General features: G+C 38.6%; 1 protein-coding gene across 1 annotated transcript in view; it reads left to right on the top strand.

Annotated features, from left to right (window-relative positions):
• Positions 1–25,216, top strand: part of dcn (decorin) — an 87,928-nt gene that overhangs the window by 18,804 nt on the left and 43,908 nt on the right. The window contains exon 2 of the mRNA XM_028817406.2: positions 17,763–18,036. Within this exon, the coding sequence (XP_028673239.1) occupies positions 17,799–18,036 (238 nt within the window). The 5' untranslated portion in view covers positions 17,763–17,798. The remainder of the gene's footprint in view (positions 1–17,762; positions 18,037–25,216) is intronic.

Raw genomic sequence — 25,216 nt, 5'->3', positions numbered from 1 at the left:
TTTTTATTTTTTTAAGGTAGAAATCGATTAATGTAACTCCAGCCTGGCAGGTGGTAGCAAATGATCCTGAACTGTAAAGACTGGAACCCTGCTATATTTTTAAGGAAGTCAGCTATCTTCTCCTGCTTGCTGTGGTGGGTGGCCGGCTAAATATTCCGGCCCCCACCCCCAAGCCGCCAGGTGGAGCTCTCCCAACAGCGTGGACGTGCCCCGAGTTCCAGCAGGGCCTCATGGACTATGTAGTTTTTATACGCAGCCGTGCTGGATACCTTGGGGGCCAACAGGAGTCGCTGTAGGGGGACTTGGAGACTCTTATGTGCCCTATAACCCGAAGGTGCGTCATGATCACATGACAGGAAGAAACGACGTGCCTCCGGGGTGAAGAAGAGTTTTTATATGACCCGGAAGTGTTCCTAATCACGTGGACAGAGAGGGCGAAACACTTCCGGGTCAAGGACTATAAAAGGACTATGGGAAATCCCAGACGTCGAGCTGAGCTGGGTGGAAGGGTGGCAACGCGTCTGGGAGAGGAGGATTGGTTTATTGATTGATTATTGTTTATTTATATAAGTATTGTGGAGTGTAGGGTGCTTTGTGCACTGTTTATTGATAAAATAAAGTCATATTGGACTTTTATCTGGTGTCTGACGTCTGGTCTGAGGGTTCAAGAGGACGACCGTGCCTCAATCTTTCACATTGCGTTTATGTATTGTTGAGGGTTCATTATTTGATTCACTTCTTCCCACTTCTTCTCACTTCTCCCACCTCTACTTCAGCATACTTAAGTTCTACATTTCATTCACAATGCACTTCAAGCCAAAGGGAGCAGAACAGGTTATAAGGCATCTTAAGTTCTTAATCTTCCTTGTTGTAGTGGTTTTGCTCAGGGAGATACAAAGTAAACTTTGACAACAGTAAATATTACAATATGTTAACTGCCCAAACGTCTTAAACGCTGCTGAATTACTCTCCAAAGATAAAGGATCACTTCTTTGAAAGTAATTTTTTAAATTAGGGAGATGCTCCCTTATTGTCAAATAACTTCAGCACAATTTATCTTCACTGAGCATACCTCCAAATGAAATGTTCAATGCACTTTATACATTTTTATCTATTCATCCTTGCAATCATCCAGTTTCCCTTTTTGCTTGACTCTATGGGGACCGCAAGCTTGAACAAGAGGCCAGTCCATCACAGGATCTACTCCTGGATGCATCCCTACACTGAGTTATACAGGGCCAATTTATGCCTGCTATTTGACCTAACATTGAGATAGACTGGCACCCCACCCATGGCTGGTTCCTGAATCGTACCTATTTTTGCCAGAATATGCAAAGACCCCTACAGCCTTGCATGGGTTAAGTGCATTTCAGAATGTTGCGTTACATTAACACCTATATCTTAAGAATATGAGAGGGAAACCAGAATGTCTAGATTTAAATCTACTCTTGACTGTTTTGGGCTTAAAATCCAAAAGGCAGTAGTGTTAACCAATACAGTTAGAATAAAACACAGAACAACTTTCCATAAAATAACAAAAAACACCATATATTATCCATCAGTCGTATTTTCAGACTAATACAGAATAACAAAGAGTAGAATTCTAACTCAGTGGCTACCCAAACAAGACAGTAGTGAAATTTACAGACTTTTTTAAGTGTGTGATATTAATGATATAAGTGAAACATAAAATGTAGGCATTGGTAACTTGTATCTGGATATCCTCATTAGTTTATATTTGCCTGTTCAGACCCACATTTTTTTTTTCCCACAGAATTATTCATTCTTAGAGCCTCAACACACTGTTGTTTGGCACCTCAATATTCAAATAAATTTTTAAAACATTAATGGTTTTCCACTTAATAGATTCCCTATTAGGTCATTTTCAATCTAAACATACTGCATGCCAAATGTTGTGTGATTCCACCAGTCCAAGGAAAGTAAGTCAAAACATAACATAGAAAACATTCTCAGACTTCGTTAACTCACAACCGAAGAAAAATCAAAAGGGAAATCATACAAAAATGGGGAAGACATGCAAACACACAAGACTGCGTCAGGGTTTCATCCCAGGCCTGTAGGACAATGAGTCCCCAGGTCTTCATGGTGCCTTAAAGTGTAATGCAAGACCGAAACAAAACTTACACATATTTTGACACCATATATCTATACACAAAAAGAAATTGCCTACACAATAGTTAATACAAATCTATTTTCTAACCTGCATATCCAGTTCAGGATCATGGGAGCTGGTACTTACCCCAGCTAAACTGGACACAACAGGCTAGAAAAATAATTTAATGGTAAGACAACCCTGGATGGATATATCTCATGGGCACACACTTCAATACTGTCTCATACCAGGCATGTTTAGAGTCATCATTTATATAACACACACTTCTTTCAGATTGGAGAAGTAAACCCAAACATCAGGAGAAACACCAATTGAAACCCAGGAAGCAAACTCCACACAGGCAGTGCTTGGGCCAAGAACTAAAGGTATAACTCTGGAGCTATAAGGCAGCTATGCTAATGGCTGAATACTGTATCTATTACTTAATATATGCAGTAGGACACATGGAAATGAATGCTTAGAAAAGTCTGGGGACAGGGTGTCCATAGATCCAATCAAGAAATAAATCATTGGGCCGTACAACATAGCTAAACTCAATAGCAAGTTATAAAGTAAATAAATGCAAAGGTAGCAGAGTTAATTATAAAAGGGTTGCTTTTTCAGTAAGACTTAAAAGGTAAGGGAGGCATACAAAAAGTAGAAGCCACAAAGCTAACTGTTTGTTCCAGCATAGTGAGAAGATCGACGCCACCAGTTAAATTTATATGGAGTAAACCTTGGTGTTAGGTTGTTTGAGATGCTGCCACTGACAGTTTTGTACAGCAAGCAGAATCTGAAGTCAGATTTAATATTGAATTTTTAGGCATCACAGTCAACCATTTGAAGGCTGATGTGTTTGATTTGGTTAGTATGAGTCAAGGCTGTATCAGGAACATTTTTGGACTGCTGAAATCTGCTAATATTATGTGCAGGTAGACAAGCAAAAACATTACTAGAATAATCAACAGAAAGGTGACTGATTTTGCCACATATGCTGTGGGAGAGGCCATTTTGACTGATGTTGACTTTGATCCAAGCCTGGTAATGTATAGTAGTATAATGGGTTAAGTTAGCTGCCAGTAAATCACACAATAAACAGTTCAGTTCAGTTAACATGTTCATCTAAGATTTTGGAAAGCATCTATATTCTGGTGCTATTTGTCCATATTTAGTATATATTCAGGAGTGACCTTTCTGTTGATATAGTTATCACCAGAAGACGACTCAGCAGAATGACACAATGTCAAAATGGTCATCACTGTGCAAACATGCAGATGATGTAAAATATGTATGTTCTATTATCTGTTTGTTGTCCTTGAAACCTCGACAGCTTTAAGTAGCGATGCTAAAGCAATATGAATCATCTTTTACTCTGCTTAAGACAGTTATTTTCAGTCGTTTTTGCAATTTCTATAATAATGATAATAATAATTACCAATAGTGATAGAAGCTGTGGGAATGCTCAAGAAATACCCCCTGGACTCATAGAATAAGGTCCTGTTCTTAGAAAGGTTTTAGTGTAGATTTGACTTATTGTTAAAATCTACAAAGAACCAGCTTGCATGTTAAAGAGAAATATGCATAATTCCGGGGCTAATCAGTTTGGAAAGATTGGACTTTGCTGTTTGCTTATGATGTTGTCTTTTTGGCCTCATCAGACTGAGATCTCAGGCACTGGAACACTTTGCAGCTAAGTGTGATGCACTTGGGCTAAGAATTGTTATTTCAAAATTATGGTCCACTTCTAGAAAAGCCTGGCTTGAGCCGTACAGATAAGGGGTGCTACGCAGTTGCTAAAGGTGTTCAGGAACTTTGGGGTATATGTTCATGAGTGGAGGTTGAAGCTTTGTGTAAGATTTGTATCAGGCCAGGCAGCATGGTGGCGCAGTGGGTAGCGCTGCTGCCTCGCAGTTAGGAGACCTGGGTTCGCTTCCTGGGTCCTCCCTGCGTGGAGTTTGCATGTTCTCCCCGTGTCTGCTTGGGTTTCCTTTGGGTGTTCCAGCTTCCTCCCACAGTACAAAGACATGCAGGTTAGGTGCATTTTCGATCCTAAATTTCCCCTAGTGTGTGCTTGGTATGTGTGTGCACCCTGCCCGATGTTAGTTTCCTGCCTTGCACCCTGTTGGCTGGGATTGGCTCCAGCAGACCCCCGTGACACTATAGTTAGGATATAGCGGATGCTGGACTCAGATGAAGCATTCAGTTAATCAGCCAATCTGTATTCCCATTTTAACTTCTCTGGCTGAAGACTAAAAGAATAAGCTTGTGAGTATAAACAGCTGAAATGGGGTACCTATGCAGTGTTGTTAGGCTCAGGCTTTGGGACAAGGGGAGAAGTCTGACAGTGTGTAAGGACCTCAGAATAGAATCATTGCTTCACTGGACTGAAAGGAGCTAATTAAGGTGGGTTGGGCATGTAGTTGTCAACTTATTGCCTTCCATGAGTGTGTAGCAGGCACTGGGAGAAGACCCGAGGCAAAGCTAGTACACACTGGGGAGATAAAAAATCTCAATTGGAAGGGGTGTTTCTGAAAATTCCTCAGAAAAATCTGGAAGAAGTTACTGGGGATAGAATGACCTAGTCTGCATAGCTCAACACATTGCCACTGAGGCCATCACCAAGAAAAGCTGACTGAAAATGATAATGATGATATTATCATCATCACTAATATTAATATGCAGGACACAGTGATTAGCACTCCTGCCTCACAGCTTCAGGGTCGTCAGTTCAAATTCCAACAAATTCCTCTATGTGTGAATTTTGCACATTCTTCCTGTTTTATGTATGACAATGTTCTGGTTTTCCATACAGGTTAGGTGTACTGGTGACTCTAAAATGGTGTTCTGCAAGTATGTGCAAAATTGTGACCTACAATCACTGGCATTGGACGCAAGGATCATGAATCTAAACAACGTGGAAAAATAAAAATAAGTGGATGGATCATTGTTATAGTGAGTGATGCAGCAAGCAAGCCAAGTGAAACAGTAAAAATTCAGAGGGCATGCTGACATAAGCCTAATAGTTTCATATAGCCAGTTAATTCAACAAGATCTCTTTGCATTATTGGAATAAAGTACCAAATAGTATCAGTTGGAGAAAAGTGTCAAATAATGCAAATTCAGGCTCTAAAGAGAGATCATGGCAGCTGTAGATGCAAAAGAATTTAAGAAACCAACAACAATAAACAAACCCTATATGGGCTAGTGGCCATTGTTAGTTGTCCATTGATTTCTTTTCCTGAAGCGTCTCAATGGCTAAGTTTTGGTTTTTTACTTCATCCACTTTACATTTAAACTCATGACCCAACAAATTACAATTTTATGGCACATTACTTAGTAGACACAATATAAAAGCAAATCACTATGCATATTCAGTAAAACTGTTTGCATGCTTACCACACCTTCCAATGTAAATCAGACAGGGTAAGTAATCAGGTTCACAGTATAAGTTAAAGGATAAACTAAATCTGATATTTTAGTGTCTGAGTTAATGCCTTACCTTTGCTAACTGCAAGCTCTAAGACCAAAAAGACAGGAGTACTATCTGCAATGCTACTCTGTCTAAACTGTATTACTTAGCAGGAATTCACATTATCATGCTACATTTTATTACACAGATCGCTCCTATTTGGTGGAAAGAGAAATCTGAATATGACTTTTTAGATAGAGTATTTACAAAAGAAAGTTGTTTACTGAATTGTAGCTTGCCCATTGTATTGCTATTCTAATTTGCTAAAATTTTAAAAAAGACACTACATTAAATATAAAACTACCTTTGAAGTCATGTTGGTTCAACAGTACAACTGCTGGGAGGGGGAAGTAACACTCTTAGTGAAACCCTAGTGAAACATGTCTCTGCTAAGGGATCAATCATCATTTAGTGGAATGTTTTCATATCATCACTACGTCATTTTTACCAAAATTGAAGAAGATTTAAGCAAAGGGTTAACATGCTGTACATATCCATGGTTTATTTTATTCTAATTTATTTATTTCACCGTCATTTTATAATAAAGTTTCAAATGCTTTTTCCATAATGTATGTAATATACGAAATAAAGCATTATGCATTTTTACAGTTATTTCAATTAATATTTTCAGTGTAAAGGATAGCAGGAATGGACTTAATTTGTAATCCAAAGGCTGCCTATCTGTGTGTGTGTGTATATATGCATGAAGGTCGACAACAATGGAATATTTTGGGTTGCCAACATGGCCCTCCCCATTTACTAACAGTGTCAACAACAACAAACAAAAAACTCCCACTGGCATAAGATACCAACAAAAAGGCAAATGCCATGGGTGGGATAGCTTCTAATTAATTTAGCTCTGCCGATGGGTTGTCTGACTCTGACCTCCTTTGATCAGGTCATTTCCGCAATAAATTACACCTCTATCTGGACGGTTGTCCTTTTGAAGATCTGGGAGAAGGGGTGGTATCAGTTGACCTCACTGTCCTGTTTCTCAACACTGTGGAGGAAGAAAATGACAAGATAGTTGGTGGCAGTTCCCCCTCTTGGGCCAGGGTGGCATCCTGTGCCTGGGAGGAGCTTGGATGGTGACCCCCAGACATGCATGCATGACTATATATATATATATATATATATATATATACACAGGTGAAATTTCGTTATAACAAATATGGGGAAAAAAACAGTATTGTAACCAGGGCCACCAGCAATTTGCCACATCTAAGGGAAGTGGCACAAGAACATCTCTATAGTTGCTCTGGTGCATTTGGTAAACAGTAAATCAAGGGCAGAGCAATTGGTTGTCCTCTGCAGGATCAGGGTTACTGCGTGACATACTTTCACACAATGTTTTAACTTTTACCACCAGGCTTTGATCTGCTCTTCCTCACACTCTCCTGATCTGTCTTTTCCAGAGCGTGTCTGCCATAGAGGTGATTCCGAAACACTGGTGTTCTTCTAATATGAAGATGGAAACTAAAGCAAGATGCTGTCTCATGTCACAGCTCCAAAGAGCTCTTGAGACTGTACTTGCCTTCTCTATACAGTAATAAAGTACTTGTATTTTCCTTGAAAACTTGGACTCATCTTCCTGTCTTTCAAGCAATTCTGTGACCCAAAATTGACAATACCTGTATAAAAAAACAGCGCTTCTTAAACTGCAAAAAATATTTTGTTGGAAAATTAGACGTGAGATGTAACTTTTTTTTTTAACAGAAATACAGATATGCAAATACAGAATGAAAATGAGACGTTAGATGTACAGTACATACATTCTGTACGATCACAGAAATGAGACGTTAGGTTTTTTTCATAGAAATAAAGGTATGAATAGGTATGAATACAGAATGAAAATGAGATGTTAGATATATTTTTTATAGAAATACAGGTATGAAAATACAGAATGAAAACGAGTTGTTAGATGAAGATGAAGGTGCAATTCCAAAATGCTTTTGCCACATAATTTTTTTTTTTTATTCCAGAATCAACTTTTTCCAGGATTATTCGTTTTTCTTTCAGCATAAACTGACACCGTTTCTCACTTTTTTGTTTTTGTTCATCTCAAAGTGCCGTGAAAGTCAAATAGCACACACAACAACCCACGCGGACGCTTGGTGCAGCACTGACACAGAATTCAGCTACACCTGTATGATGTTGCACCAACACTCTCACTGAGCCTCGCTAAGATTGCCTGAGACCGGAAATTTTGCAACAGATTGTCTCCCTTTTTTTGAACCAACGTGTTTCAGGGTTCCTGAGACTTAGTGCGGAAAATGTAGGAGCGGCATTAAGTATTTTTTGCATCACATTATTATTTTCGGTGGCCATTTTTGGTAGAAAAAATGTGTATATACAGTTAGGTCCATAAACAACTTTTTTCTAATTTTGGTTCTGTACATTACCACAATGAATTTTAAATGAAACAACTCAGGTGCAGTTGAAGTGCAGACTTTCAGCTTTAATTCAGTGGGGTGAACAAAATGATTGCATAAAAATGTGAGGCAACTAAAGCATTTTTTCAACACAATCCCTTCATTTCAGGGGCTCAAAAGTAATTGGACAATTGACTCAAAGGCTATGTCATGGGCAGGTGTGGGCAAGTCCGTCATTATGTCATTATCAATTAAACAGATAAAAGGCCTGGAGTTGATTTGAGGTGTGGTGCTTGCATGTGGAAGATTTTGCTGTGAACAGACAACATGCGGTCAAAGGAGCTCTCCATGCAGGTGAAAGAAGCCATCCTTAAGCTGCGAAAACAGAAAAAATCCATCCGAGAAATTGCTGCAATATTACAAGTGGCAAAATCTACAGTTTAGTACATCCTGAGAAAGAAAGCAAGCACTGGTGAACTCAGCAACGCAAAAAGACCTGGACGTCCATGGAAGACAACAGTGGTGGATGATCGCAGAATCATTTCCATGGTGAAGAGAAACCCCTTCACAACAGCCATCCAAGTGAACAACACTCTCCAGGGGGTAGGCGTATTGATATCCAAGTCTACCATAAAGAGAAGACTGCATGAAAGTAAATACAGAGGGTGCACTGCAAGGTTCAAGCCACTCATAAGCCTCAACAATAGAAAGGCTAGATTGGACTTTGCTAAAGAACATCTAAAAAAGCCAGCACAGTTCTGGAAAAACATTCTTTGGACAGATGAAACCAAGATCAACCTCTACCAGAACGATGGCAAGAAAAAAGCATGGAGAAAGCGTGGAACAGCTCATTATCCAAAGCATACCACATCATCTGTAAAACACGGTGGAGGCAGTGTGATGGCTTGGGCGTGCATGGCTGCCAGTGGCACTGGGACACTAGCGTTTATTGATGATGTGACACAGGACAGAAGCAGCCGAATGAATTCTGAGGTGTTCAGAGACGTACTGTCTGCTCAAATCCAGCTAAATGCAGTCAAATTGATTGGGCGGCGTTTCATGATACAGATGGACAATGACCTAAAACATACAGCCAAAGCAACCCAGGAGTTTATTAAAGCAAAGAAGTGGAAAATTCTTGAATGGCCATTTCACTTGTTGAAGACTAAACTTCGGACAGAAAGGTCCACAAACCAACAGCAACTGAAAGCCACTGCAGTAAAGGCCTGGTAGAGCATTAAAAAGGAGGAAACCCAGCATCTGGTGATGCCCATGAGTTCAAGACTTCAGGCTGTCGTTGCCAGCAAAGGGTTTTCAACCAAGTATTAGAAATTAACATTTTATTTCCAGTTATTTAATTTGTCCAATTACTTTTGAGCCCCTGAAATGAAGGGATTGTGTTAATAAAATGCTTTAGTTGCCTCACATTTTTATGCAATTGTTTTGTCCACCCCACTGAATTAAAGCTGAAAGTCTGCACTTCAAGTGCATCTGAGTTGTTTCATATAAAATTCATTGTGGTAATGTACAGAACCAAAATTAGAAAAAAGTTGTCTCTGTCCAAATATTTATGGACCTAACTGTATATATACTTGGAAGCAAGACGAGACAATGCTAAAATTTGGAGTACCACATCAGAAAATCTGATTACTACTTAATTCAAAAGAAATAATGTATATATATATATATATATATATATATATATATATATATATATATATATATATATATATATATATAGTGCACTATATAGAATATATACAGCTAGTATACAGGCAGTTACTCTAGGAGAGCTGGACAGGGCTGTAGAAGGTCCCTAACCCATCAGCAGGACTGGTATCTGCTCCTTTGGGCAAGGAGGAACAGGATGAGCACTGCCAAAGCCCTACAAAATGACCTCCAGCAAGCCACTGGTGTGAATGTCTCTGACCAAACATTCAGAAACAGACTTCATGAGGGTGGCCTGATGGCCCGACTTCCTCTGGTGGACCCTGTGCTCATTGCCTGGCACCATGGAGCTCGATTGGCATTTGCCATAAAATACCAGAATTTGGCAGGTCCACCACTTGCGCCCTGTTCTTTTCAAAGATGAGAGCAGGTTCACCACTGAACACATGTGACAGACGTGAAAGGATCTGGAGAAGCCGTGGAGAATGTTATGCTGCCTGTAACATCGTTCAGCATGACCGGTTTGGTGGTGGGTCAGTGATGGTCTGGGGAGGCATATCCATGGATGGACACCTAGACCTCTACTGGCTAGACAACGGAACCTTGACTGCCATTAGGTATCGGGATGAAATCCTTGGACCCATTGTCAGACCCTATGCTGGTGCAGTGAGTCTTAAGTTCCTCCTGGTGAACAACAATGCCCGGACTCATGTGGTGAGAGTATGCAGGCAGTTCCTGGAGGATGAAGGAATTGATACCATTGACTGGCCCCCACGCTCGCCTAACCTAAATCCAATAGAAACGCCTCTGGGACATTATTTTTTGGTCCATCCGATGCTGCCAGGTTGCACCCCAGACTGTCCGGGAGCTCAGTGATGCCCTGGTCAAGATCTGGGAGAAGATACCCCAGGACACTGTCCATCATCTCATTAGGAGCATGCCCGACATTGTCAGGCATGCATACAAGCATGTGGGGGCCATACAAACTACTGAGTACGATTTGGAGTTGCTGCAATGAAGTTCCAGCAAAATGGACTAGCCTGCCACATCATTTTGTCACTTTGGCTTTCGGAGTGTCTTTGAATTCAGCCATCTGTAGGTTGATAATTTTCATTTCCATCAAACAATGTGGCATCCTTTCGTTCCTAACACATTACCCAGTCCATATCAGTAGAGATATCCAGTATGATTTTTTTCTAATTGAGATCTGATGTGTTTTCAAAGTGTTCCTTTAATTTTTTTGAGCAGTGTGCATATAAAATATAAGTATATAATGCAATTAGAGGACAGACCGTGAGTCTCAAATAGAGATTGAAATAACAACTTGTTGCTTCTTGCTGTCTATACCATACTGCCTGCCAAATAAAATCTGCAATTGCTTTATTGTCTGTATTTGTGTTGTCATCTTCATAATGTTTACTCAATATTATCTTCTAAATATGGCTTACAAATCCCAGATCTTAGTTACACAGTAGATACAGCAGCACTCTTATAACCTTAACCCAAAAGTTTTGGCAAAAGAACCTACTACTTAGCAAACCTTGTCAGCATCATAAATTAAAGGTGCTGCACAGACTATTTGGTGCCATACAAGAAATAACCAGTTTATACAACAACTTCCCTTGTAGTGCTTGAGTTCCTTTACAATGTTGGGAAATCAAGACACAAAGTCAGAGTAAAGATTAGCCAAAACAAATGAACACATGCAAGCTTCTACTAAATCTGTTCCCCGTTACAAAATCTGAATTTTCCATAACTTCAGCTTGTGCCCCGGGTAAAGTAAGCTCACTAGTCTGCCAAGTGGTTAAACAGAAACAGAATTAAATATGTTTTGTTTTTTCTTGTTTTCATTTGATTTCTTTCACATTTTTCATATATTCTAACCATGGCAAAGCATTGAAATAAAAATGATTAAGCAAAAGAACATAGTACTTATAAAATTCCAGTTTTAGTGCTTACTTGAGAAAAATAGTGCTGTGATTCATTTAAAATGAACTAAGCCCCCGTTTCTCTTTTTACTGTTTGCCACACTCTTCATCAAGAAGTGTCTACTAATATGTTCTCTACAGGGGGCACAAACAAAACACATTTTTAAAAAAGCCTCTGGGAATTTTCTAATTTTCCGTAAAACAATCATTTTTGTCCGTGACAAGAAATGAAAAATTACCATTTGGCAAAAACAGGACTGCTTAGAGCAGATGCTGAGCATTAAGCTGAAATTATTAGATGTAAAAAATGTAACAGTTTCTTTGGCAGTTCACTGTTTCACTCTTTTTAATTTAATGCAAACCTGCTGAGCTTGCTGAAAGCTGACAGTTTTAGATAGCTAGAGTCCTTGTAAATAAGGGTAACTGTATTGTACAGGTTGTGTGCCACAAATGAAGGTGTCTCCTGCTCTTGCCTGTGTGAATCATTTCTGGCACTGATTCACATCTCTTTACTTACTTGTGTTATCTGCTTTTAAAAAGTATATATTCAGTGGGCTACATTTTTTTTCCTAGAGGTTGAGTCTTAGAACAGGGAAACATGCTGGTGGCTCCTAGCCATCCCTCTATTTTCTGAACTCACTTTTCCATTGTAGGTTTGTGTGATGCATAAGTGGCACAATGTGACAAGTATAAGGAATTCTTGTAGAGACTCTCTTAACCAGAATGATGGGAAAGAGACCAAATGGTGGGTTAGTATAAACGAATATACAATGAGCACAGGAAGAAAGCAAAAATAAAAATATGGTGACAATAATCTATATATATAAAAGCCCTATATGCGTCCAGGTCCGTGTGTGGGTGTCTTCTGATGAAGTGCGCATGCGCGGGGCACGGTGCGATGCGCGATATTACTGTCAGAGAAAGTTAGAGGCGTTTTACGGAAATACAAACCAGTATTACTGCGAGAGGAAATTAAAGGTACACAATACAGTGACGCATATCCCAGCTTTAAGTCAGGATGATGAAATGAGAGTTAACTGTAAGGCAGATTATATTATTTTTCATTCATCTGTGAGATGATCAGTGGAGCTCCTATTTTGATAAGGCCTTTCCGTGTACTTCCTATCTTTTCTGTTCTTCTTGCCTAATGTTAGTAAATTATTCCTTAAGGGAGTTCAGTTTCCTTCCATAGGCCACAGATCCACTGATCATTTGATTCTCAAAATTAAGTTGACTCAATGCACCTCAACTGAAGCATGTACATAATTCCTGCTTTGCACCAGATTCTGTCTTTAAAATAAACACACAGGACAAGGTAAAGGTTTGGGTCCCAGAAGTGAAAATCGTTTAATTTGTGGGTAATGATAATATACATAACCACTAGAGCATTTGAAGCATTTTGACAAGAGTCCATTCATCCTAAAAAGCTCAACAACCCTATTCACTGCAATTCTCCACATTAACATTGAGTTGAGATTTGAATGTTCCCTAAAGTCCTGCATTTTACTGCACTATTTTATTGCATATGCCTTTAGTTCTTTCTAACATTTGTGTGAAACTTACCTTTATCATGTTTCTAACTTCATCTTTGCATTCTAAATGAACAGTTTATTTTAAAGTAACAGCAAAAATTAACTGTACTAATTACCCTTATAATTTAAACCAATCCAGTCATGTCACATCCTAATCTCAATTTTCTTCAAGTAAAAAAAGTTTTCATTCCTTACATCTTTATTCATAACTCATGGAATCAGACTGGACTTTTCCTTGTGCTGTTATGTGTTTTTTCAATATGGAGACCAAAACTGTACACACTAGATAGGCTCTTATTGGTGCATTATAGAGCTTAAGCATAATCTCCTTTGACTTGCAGTCCACACGATGTGATATATAAGCTAACATCACATTAGCCTCCTTGATCATTTCTGTATACTCACTGGATGTAGATAGTGATGAGCCTCTATGTCTCCTAAGTCTTCTTCATAAAGTGTACTTTTGTGTTTCAAACCTCCTATTATGTATTCGAATCTAAGAGTACTTTAAGCAGCCACTAGAGTTTCTTGTCTATTTTCTCCCTTTTATTGATAGGCCAAGCCCCTCTTTATCGCTCTTCTTCTCTTCTGGGTCATCAAACTGGCTTCCAGTTACTCTAGAATCTCTTAATGCAGTGATTCCCAAACTTTTCTATGCCCCTAAGAAATATTTATGTTCAAACCCCTTAAACAAGTAATATCACATTTGAAGATGAAGAAGTCAAATTTCTCATTTTTGACGCACAAATTGAACCACATAAAGTACTGCTGGGGAACAAATTAAAGTAAAAAAAAAAAAAGCTTTTAACTCAGTGCATAAAATTTAAATATAAATTGAGCGATTTACCTTTATAATCCTCAATAATCTTGAACATGTTTCCCTCATTAAGCCTTGACTTTCGATTGATGATCCAGGGTTGGAGTATCCCATGAAGCATCAGATATTATGAGGAAATGGCACATGATCAGTGTTCAAGGAGTTAGGGGGATTGGATACCCCCATGGAGCAATAGGTGCCAGTGTGCTACTAAGCAATGAAACACAGTCGATGAGCGTTGTTACATGATAACACTATCATTAACGGTCAAAATCAGATGCGTCATACAGTTAAAATTGCTGCGCTACTACCAGGAGAGCCAGTAGGAGAGGTGGGCTGAGTGTGAGCAGCAGGTGTTGCATCTAGTTCAGTCCCTCTTGTCTCCCTCTGGCAAAAATGTTAATCAAACCTTGAAATCAGTGACATTTCACAATTAGAGCTTGCATAGAAACTAATAATAGACCTTGCCCTTCTCTATGCATCACTATAAGGTCCAAATTTCATTCTCTTAAAAAAAAGTTATTTGCCTTTATGAACACTCCTCCTGTAGCAAGGAACCTGCGAGAGCACACATTTCTGTAACTCATCCACATTTGATAACTGCGCAGGCAATGCTTGATTCTTTTCATATAACAGAACAGACGCACAAAACTAACAAATGACCTACAAATGGTGGTACATTGTAAAGCACTGATTAAGCCACGATAAAGTAATTTTGCCGAATTGTGATGCTTCCTTCTTCTTTTTTTGCACACCTTGAAATGCCATCTCGCACCCACAGGTTCGGAGCCCCTGTCTTAATGGATATGATGAGAAAAGTCAGATCTGGGTCAAGCTTCTTTTTTTTAGGTTATCTTCTTTCATATTGAGGAAACAAGCAGATATGTTATGCTTCCTCACATTTACACTATGTCTTTCTGTGTTCTCATTATTTGGTCCCAATTAGGACAATAAAAAAGAATAGTCAGGACAACAATTATTTAGTTTTAATTGGGAAACCTCAGTTCCTGAAGCCGGTATGCCTGATGTTCTGTAATAAAGTGATGGCTTGTCCAAAGTATTCATAATTCCCTTCCCAACCTACCAAATTCAGTGTTGTCTGCACTGTGTCAGGACTAGGCCCCAGGCACTCTTTTTGCCTGAAATTTGCCTTGACTTCTCAGGTGCTGTTTAAAATTAATCTCATAGAGTCATGTGATGGGAATGACAAAGGAATAAAACAGAGATCCTGTTTAGTGCTCTTGGCTTTAGCATTGTGTTTTCTGTCTCTTAAGAGCTCTAACCTAGAGTCTCAGTGGTTTGGATTTTAAGTTTTTTGGTTTTTGTTTTGCTCTTGCTTGGCATTCCTTGATTCTGAGATTTTGTTGTGTGTTTTAGGTGCTTTTGACTATGTTTTATCTGCCTTGTTTTCTCATCACATTCTGACTTTTTGGATTACTGGTTTTAGATTATGGCTTTCGATTAAAGTTTAGATTACCGAATGCTAGTCTTCTATTCTGTTTCCTCCTGTCTGCTTGAATCTTTCTACACTTCATCTAAAGTTTTTGTTGCCAGTCACACTTAACAGTGTCACATAACTGAACAGTCCCTTGGTTTAGCTTTTAAGTCACAAAAGGTGATGGCATGGAGCTGTGTGGGGAATCTGATGGGCCAATGTGTACCTGATATGCTGTTTTTATACTGAGTTGTGATGTTTATTTATACTGAGGATATTGACACCTGGTAAATGAGTCCACAGATAAGAGTGGTAGAAAATTAGTAGTTAATTTCCAACAAAGAATGGGTTTAAGAAACACGCAGCTAATAACGAAGTGAGAAAGCAGAAATATAGATAATTGTCAAGCTAAATGCTCCTGACACATTTTATTCTCTACAGAAAGAGAAGGAGGAAGCCAAAAGTGCTATTAGTAAGTAAAAACGTGCATCCACACTAATGCATGGCACACAGTGCAAAACTGCTAAAGTTTAATAGTTCAGAAAGGTAGTAGTTTCCTGACACTATTATAGGTGCGGGCAAAAAATATGAAAATCATACAAAGGTATGTTAGTCAGACAAAGTAATAGTCTTAAATGAAAAAAGTATTAAAAAGATTTAAATGAATACATTTTAAAAATGAGTGCAATACAATACCAATCTTGTCTAAGGTTCAAAGGTTGAGAAAGTTGCTTTTAGGATGTCTACATTTGCAAGAGTTGCCAACTCACCCAGCTCCTGAAATTCAGGTTCATTGAACTTGAGTGGGAGGGGAATCATTTTGTAAAATAGAATTGGAAACTGCTAGTACAATTAGGTTAAAAAAGAAATGGTTCACTTCTTAAGTGAAGTGGTGGGAGACTCCAGTCAATTGAAGTAGAGACTGGCTACTTAGAATTGGACATAAGTGCAGTGTTAAGGGTTAAGACTGCTCAGGGGTAACAACCACAAAGTTAGAGGTCTAACCCTGTTCAAGATCTTGTGAGTATCTATATAACCCCTTTAGGCATATTTTTCATCGTAAGGACTGGAAGTTAGAAAACATCACCACCCTTTATAAAATGGTCCATTGTAGTAATTGGAAACAAATTAGCTTAATGTGTATCACAGGTAAATGAAAGCAACTATTAAAGAAAACTTGAATAACGCATCTCTAGTACAGGTGTACTAGTAAACAGTCAACACGGGTTTAGAAATGACAGATCATATTTCACAAATAAGTTAAAAGTTTATGGGGAAGCAACACCAAGTACAGTATCATTTATATCATTTTGTTAAAAAAAAATCATAGAATACTGTTTGAAAAGGTAATGGTCAAATTAAATGAAAAGAGAATTAAAAAAACAGTCTGCAAATGAATAACAAATTGGGTTCTGTAAGGACAAAGTTGGAGCCTTTGTTTGCTTTGATTTATACAAATGACTAGTTGTCCCCGACGGCTCTGCCTGCATAGCAGTGAAACAGGGCAAACTTTAAAAATCAATAAACAAACAGGTATTGCTACATAGCATGGGTGAGGAGGGCCTTACCCGGCTCCCTACTCCTGATGTCACGCTTCCCCCTCCCCTCGGCCCGCAGCCTCTCTCTCACATTAGCGTGAATATATCTCTCCTGCAAGCGAACTATAATTCTTAGCGTGATGAGAGAAGTCGCAAAATCAACTGGAATGTTCAAGCAAATTATAGAAAAAAAACCAGATTTAAATCCGTTAAGTAGTTCATGCATGAAAAGTGGACAGACATACAGACAGACAGACGTTGGATTTTATATATATACAGATATACTGTAGATAAGAATGTAACTCACAAGTGTATACCAGGGGCAATGGCACATAGCTGAGAATAGGCAGAATCCTCATAGTAAGATGTGGATAATAGTCATAAAATGTAATGTAACTATACAGTAAATATAAAGTGTTGCACATATGAAGCTAAGAGTCATGATAAATTAGTTTACTTTTTAATACTTGCAACAATGGCAGGAATATAATTTGTAACCTTCTGGTTTGAAAGTGTAGTTTCTTAACTGCTAGAAGACCACACTGCCTGTTCACTGCACAGTGTACTTGTGGTGAATCCTCTTTTGTAACCTCTTTGATTTAATTTTTCATTTCTAGGACATTTATACATTTACTTCTACTGGTGTGTTGGTTTTGCAGTGATGTCACTTTGATTTTTTAGGTGCCTTTCGGCTCCTCCATTTTCTGAACCCTTCCTTCTTCACAATAAAAGAAAATAATCAAAGCACTTGCCCTCTCTGGGTGTTTAGTACAGTACGTATTTAGAATATTATACTGCAGTATTATATAATTTTAACAATTGGAGTTATTGTAGCTGCAAGGCTTTTGCATTCATTTTTATCTTTCTTTTTTGTTTTTATTAACTTATAGGTCTTTTGAAAGTGTGTTGACTAGAAGACCAGAAAGATGAAACTGGCCATACTACTTCTGCTATTGGCCACAGCCTGCTGTGCAAAACCTTTTTTCCAATCAGGCATATTTGATTTTATGATGGATGAAGGTTCTGGTTTTCCTACTGATCCAGTGATTGAGACTACTGTAAAAACGCCCCACACTTTGGAACCTGAACTTCCTCTTCCTCCAGAACTTGTCTGTCCATTTAGATGTCAATGCCATCTGCGAGTCATCCAGTGTTCTGATTTAGGTAAGACACAGATGCCTCCCACCCCTCTCTCTCTCTCTCTCTGTCTTAGTCTTTGTCTTATATGACTTTCAAAGTCTGAGTCCCCATTTTTGTGCAAATTTACAATTTTCAATTATTTCAAGCAATAAATGGTTTAATAAAACTAAATGTAAAAGAATCATCAAAAGGATGGTTTAATTAAACTACACACACAAACATAGAAGGAAAAATTAATATAGGGAGAAGACAATCTATTGATTTGAAAAAGAGATAAAAATCCTTTAGCCTCAAATGCCTATCTTAATAAGCTTCTCTGCCCCGGCCTTTTAAGTGGAGGGGTGCTCCCCTTCCATTGCTAGTGTTCCATTTTGTCTTTTGACATTGACCTCATCTATCTCACTTGCTTCTACCCAGCTCCCAGCAAAAACACCCTTTAAATGGTACTTTAAGTTTACTTGCAAGCAAAGACACAAAATTGATTTAGAAACCCCAGATGGCTCATATTTTCCTACAATAGGCAATTGCATGGCCCAGTTACAGAATGGGGATAACGACTGTGGACACCTGACCATCCCTCCCTTACGAGCTTGTTGGACATCCTATTACAAGCCATGGGCACTAATATTACTTGATAATGTTGACCTCTTGTGTAAGTCACTTTGAATAAAAATGTCTGCTAAGCAAATAAATGTACATGCAATGATTAATGGAGTTAGTCCCAATAACAGCCTCCACTCTTCTGGGAAAGCTTTCCACAAGATTTTTTTCTTCCTTTGGGAATTTGTGCCAATTCAGCCGAAAGAACATTTATGAGGTTAGGATGAGAAGACTGGGCTCACAATGGGTGTTCCAATTCATCCTGAACGTATTCCACGTATTTCCTCCACACCAAACTCGTCATACCGTGTTGTTACCTGGACCTGGCTTTGTACACTGGAACACAGTCATGCTTTAACAGAAAGGTTCTTCTTCAAACTGTTTCAAGAAAATTGGAAGCACACAATTGTCTAAAATGTCTTTGTATGCTGCAGCATTACCAGTCCCCTTCACTGGTGCCAAAGGGCCAAGCCCAGAACTTGAAAAACAGCCCCAGACTATTTATACCTCCTCCACCAAACTTTACAGAAGACACAATACAGTCTGGAAGGTAGTGTTCTCATGGCATCTGCCAAACCCACATTTATCCATCAGATAGTGAAGTGTGATTCATCACTCCAGGCGACATGTTTCTACTGCCTCAGAGTCCAATGGCAGAGTGCTTTACATGACTCCAGCTGACACTTGGCATTGAGCATAGTGATCTTAGGCTTGTGTGCAGCTGCTCAATGATGGAAACCCATTTCGTGGGGCTCCCAACATACAGCACTGGTGCTGATGTTGCTTCCAGAGGCAGTTTGGAACTCTATAGTGAGTGATGCAACAGATAATAAGTGACTTTTATTTGCTCTGTGAGCTTGTGTGGTCTACAGCTTCCTGGCTGAGCTGTCAAATGCAACTAAGAGTTGACTGAGGTAGATCTAGCAGAGAAGAAATTTCACATACTGATTTGTGCCAAGGATGGCATCCTGTGATAGTGCCGCATTTAAAGTGACTGAGCTCTTCAACACCACCCATTCTACTGCCAATGATTGTCAAAGGAGACTGTATGGCTATGTGCCTGAACTCAATAATTTGGGAGGGTGTCCATATACTTTTGGTCATATAGTGTATGTCCTACCATAACGTGGACTGTCAACATTGTTTCTGGCAACTTCCAAGAAGGCAAGCCTCCACAGTACCAATATGAAATTTAAACCACTCATACAGTAAGTTTGGAATGGCATACAGTTTACTGAAGGTGGCTTTTATAGACCGATTATACATGCATGTGTTTAACAAACACATTATCAACTGTATATCATAAAAAGGTGATGGAACAGTTTCATGCTATCTAGTGGAAATGTGCACAAATACCTTAAATAAGTTTTATATGATAAACATGTAAACATGTTTAATTCTTGCTGACTTTTCTACACAAAGGGTTACAAACCCCGTGAAACCATAAATAATGTCACAAAATTATTCCAATGAATAAGGCAGCAGATAATGTGTAAAGGTAAGTGTAATGTATCATCATTTACATGTTATAACAAAAAGCAATAAATCCACAAGTGTAAAGGTAACCTATAATTACAGTAATTGCGCAAATTATACCATTACAGATACTAAAGCAAGATCGAGCACAGAATCGGGTAATCAGGAGGCATGGAGATTTACGGGTGGGTGGTGATTCAGTCTCTTCAAAAGCGTAATTACTTAGCAGTTTTGATAATGATAAAAGGCTGTTGACCAGAGCCGAAAAGAAAGACAATATAACAGATTTGTTGCCCCTCATTAGTGGCTTCATGAAATAGCCAGTGGCATCCGGCCATAGAATTCTGGCAGCTGCATGGTATGTGCCAACAGTCTGCAGATTCACGGGGTTTGATTTCTTGGCATCCAGGCTGCACATTAATGCTGAGTTTATTTTACCAAATATTCATTTAACAATGGATTTTTTCTTTTTCTTTCAACTTGTGCCAGTCTAAAGTATAATAAGCATTTGGCATATGCAAGGTTTCTGTTTTATTATTTCAGTGTTAATTAGTTATTTCTGAGCTGCAATGAATGTGAAGAATACCATATTAAAAAAAAAAAATTTCAAAGCCGTTAAGATTTTCACATCACACTTCATTAATTTTTCCTTCCTTAATGCTGCATGAAGTAACAATGGTTACGAATATCTAGAAAGACTTGTTACCTGTCACTCCATTTTAATTTACTTTTCATATTTCCATTTACGGGCCAAACATTTCGCACCTATTTATGAATATAGCATGGTTGCAATGCAATTAAAAAAAACAGCTTTTTTAAATATAGTGTAAACTTACTTCTGTATACATTTATACCTTTTTATTAATATAACAGAACATTCTTGAACATATGGATGCTATTTCAGCAGCACAAGTGGGTGTTGATTGAGGTGCCAATAATTTACAAATATAGTAAAATTAAAAGAAATGAAAGTATTACATGCAATAAAATATATACAGAACATATAAGCGCCATGCAATATACTGTATATGCATAGTACCACACAGTACACAGACTGCAGAGCTGTAAACATTTTGTAGTTTTAAGGTTCTCATAGTAATAATATAAGTTATTGGCTGGTGTAGATGATTTTAAAAAATGTAATACAAATGTCTTACATTGATAATTTTTATATATCCTGCAATTAAACCATATATTTTTACACATCAGTATACAAGAAGCAGTTATTATGCTGATTCTATAATACAGGAGCTAAACTATGCAATAAAATGTCCAGATAAGGAATTTGGGTCTTACCTTGTGTCTAGTGTTGCTGGGCCAGGGTGGGTGTTGACCCAGGATTGAATTAAGCATGTTTGAAAATGTTATGTTATTATTGCTGAATCATATTTTAATAGCATTTCAAATGAACAGCCTTTTATAACAGCCATTCAAATGAAATGAAGGAAAGCCTAGGGTGTCGCAGGGCAAGTTTCATTATCTTTGTCAGGTAACATTACAAATATAGCGAATGTGCAGAATGTCTAAGTGCTGCACTTTTCTGCTATTTTCTCATTGTCTCTGGTTCTTACTCACCATCTCTATCTTGGTTTATACCTTGGAGTCTTTCCTTTTAGTGGCCTCTTAGTGGTCACCTTTTTATTGGCTTTCCTTTGTCATTAGTGAGTTAGTGTACACTCTAATTGCATGAACAGCAGGTTCTGGAGTAGTTTCCTTGTTCTTCTTTTTTCTACATACCAGAATTGCTGAAAAATGTTATAATACTTGGAAAACACTCAGACATCAAGCTCTCAAAAAAGTAGTTCATGGACATCTTACAAAACACAGCATCCCAGGTAACTTTGGCAAGGGTGCCGCTACCTCTATCATGCCCTAATAGTGTATATGACTCATTTGCGATGAAAATGTTCTGTTGGCCTGTGCAATTTGCTTCACTGTCAGCAGAGGTTGCCATTTTGCCTTCCATATTTGGATAAAAGTAAAGTATTAACATGCACTTCTCTGTACTTTGTTTCTCTGTTTTCTGAATTACTTTCTGTCTTATGGTTTTGATTCTTGCCTCACATTGGCTTGGTGAAAGATCACTTTGTCTCACTGGTTTCAACCCCGGCGTATTTTCCATTTTGTTTATGCTTCATCTTCAGATCTTGAATTAGAATATTCATTCTGCTTCAGCAAAACACGGCTCCAATTATTTAGTCAAGGATGACTTTTATTGTATTCAGAGTATATGAATTGTGTTTGACATGAAAACGATCAATCGACCTCTGCTATGTACATCACTGTCAGCAGATGTTGCCACTGCTCTTCTCCAGTTAGCAACGTCACGTGCCTACTGTTGTTTTCTTGTCAGCCATGGTACACACTCTTGCTGCCCCTTTTCATTAGGAGGATCCAAAGTTCAATTACATGACTGAGGTATCTATACTAATAAAAGGCAAAGGCACTGACTGACTCACTGACTGACTGACTGACTCACTCACTCACTCATCACTAATTCTCCAACTTCCCGTGTAGGTAGAAGGCTGAAATTTGGCAGGCTCATTCCTTACAGCTTACTTACAAAAGTTAGGCAGGTTTCATTTCGAAATTCTACGCATAATGGTCATAACTGGAATCTGTTTTTTGTCCATATACTCTAATGGAGGAGGCGGAGTCACGTATCGCGTCATCACGCCTCCTACGTAATCACGTGAACTAAAAACAAGGAAGAGATTTACAGCACGAGTCAAACGCGGGAACAAAGGTAAATGACGTTAATTTTTGAGTGTCTTTTAATACTGTGTAAGCATACATATTAACACATGTGCAATTAAATGTGTGCATTTACGGGGGGTGATTTCTCAGGCTTAAAAGCTCACCTTTTATCAAATGCGGGAACAAAGGTAAATGACGTTGTTGAGTGTCTTTTAATACTGTGTAAGCATACATATTAACACATGTGCAGTTAAACGTGTGCATTTACGGGGTGATTTCTCAGGCTTAAAAGCTCGCCTTTTATTAAAAAGGTAAATGCTAACTGTTTTCATTCTGAAGGGCACAAACCACGTTAGATTTCAGCCGTTAAATGTCGGTACACCACATAAATAAGCGCAACATATTATCAGTTGTATTGTATGCTTACAATACATATAGAAATGTGTTAATCGTTAACTAATAGTATGGGATGGTGTTTTTCGACTCGAGCCTTGATTTAAACGATTGCATGTCTTGGTGGGTTTGCGTAGCTTATTGTCAATATCTTTACAGCTCTTTTTAAGACTTAATTTAAAAAGGTTTTCTTTTCTTCTTAATAAAAATTTAAAAGCAGTACTTCGCCGGTGTGAAGCGCGTGGATTTGAGCGACTGACGCATACAGACATATTCATGAGTGCAGGTACTTCAGAAAGAAAGCACCGTGTAAACCTAACGTTTAAATTAAGTTCATAGACCTACAAAAGGTTGCCATTGATTTCAGGCAAGGTTGCTTTTCTCCTGTACAACTATACGTTGCATTCTCAAGAGTGTGCTTGCACGGCTTGGTCATATTACAACCAGAGTGCTGAACTGACAACATGGTATACAAACAGAACTATAACAATCGTAAAAAAAGAAAAAAAAAAAAAAAGCGAAGAACCCTTGCATTTAATAAAAAGGCTTCTTCCTTGGCGTTCGTTTATAACACAGCGGAAAAGCTATGTTAAGGCTGCTTCACAAAAAAACAAATCCTTAATATAGATATAGATATATATAGATATAGATATAGATATATATGTATGTATGTCTATATATATATATATATATATATATATAAGCTTATAAGTACTGCCTTACTTCTCTTTAAGAAAGGAAGATGTAATGATACTTGATTTAAACGATTCCATGTCTTGGTGGGTTTGCATAGCTTATTGTCAATATCTTTACATCTGTTTTTAAGACTTATTGACTGAAACGGGCTTTCACGAAAAAAGTTAGGGCTTTGCTACAGGATACACCCTACACAAGTTAAAGAAGTAAAAATAAAATTTCCAGTAAGGCTCTGCTTCGCAATGACAATTAAGTGTCAGGGATAGACCCTACAAAAGATTGGCATTGATTTGAGGCAAGATTGCTTTTCACATGGCCAACTATACGTTGCATGCTCAAGAGTAAGCTCAGTGCACAGCTTGGTCATATTACAACCGGAGGGGCAAACTGAGAACGTGGTATACAAAGAGATCCTTAACAAATAATTATTGGTACATTTTCCCTCAGTTTAATTATTTAAAATTTTAAAGCAGTACTTCGCCGCTGCAAAGCACGGGTATTTTGCTAGTATATATATATTGTGACAGATAGGGGGCGCTCTTGAACCCTCAGACCACTCGTCAGACACCAGATAAAAGTCCAAATATTGACTTTATTATAATAACAGTGCACAAAGCACCCTCCACTCCACAATTCTCCAATAAACAATCAATAATCAAACACAATAATCACAATCCTCCACTCCCAGCAGCTCAGTCACCCTTCCTCCCAACTCGGCTTACTGCTGGGATCTACCACAGTCCTTTTAAAGTCTTTAACCCGGAAGTGTTTCTGTCCCTCAGTCCATGTGACTTTATAACACTTCCGTGTCAGGTGAAAACTTCTTCTTTTCTTCAGCCCGGAAGTACGTCATTCTTGCCATCCCCTCGACTGGGAAGTACTTCTGGGTTATAAGGAAAATAATAATAATAATAATAATAATAATTCATTACATTTATATAGCGCTTTTCTCAGTACTCAAAGCACTAAATACACATCCCTGGGCCTCCCTGTAGTGTCCCCTGGCGGCCCCCACGTTATCCAGCTGGATAACATGAGGGCCGCCAGGGGACACTGCAGGGAGGCCCAGGGACTTGTATTTTCCACCAGGAGAAGCTTCCGGAAGAAGACGACTTCTATGAGTTATGTGCCGGGAGCGAAACTGAAAACCTGAAAAAATAACACATTTTGTCCCATGCTCATACCTCGTAGAAAAGCATCCGGAGGCTCTTCAGGAGGCAGAAGAAACTCTCGAAGGCGATGGTGCACTCTTGCTCGAACCAAAGAATTCGGGGGCCCCTCCGTGTTGCATGGATGGCTCCATCTGGTGTCTTGGGGGTGTTGGCCGGGATATACTGCACAG

This window comes from Erpetoichthys calabaricus, chromosome 1, assembly GCF_900747795.2.
Source record: "Erpetoichthys calabaricus chromosome 1, fErpCal1.3, whole genome shotgun sequence".
Classification (NCBI taxonomy): domain Eukaryota; kingdom Metazoa; phylum Chordata; class Cladistia; order Polypteriformes; family Polypteridae; genus Erpetoichthys; species Erpetoichthys calabaricus.
This window is presented reverse-complemented; position numbering and strand designations above follow the sequence as displayed.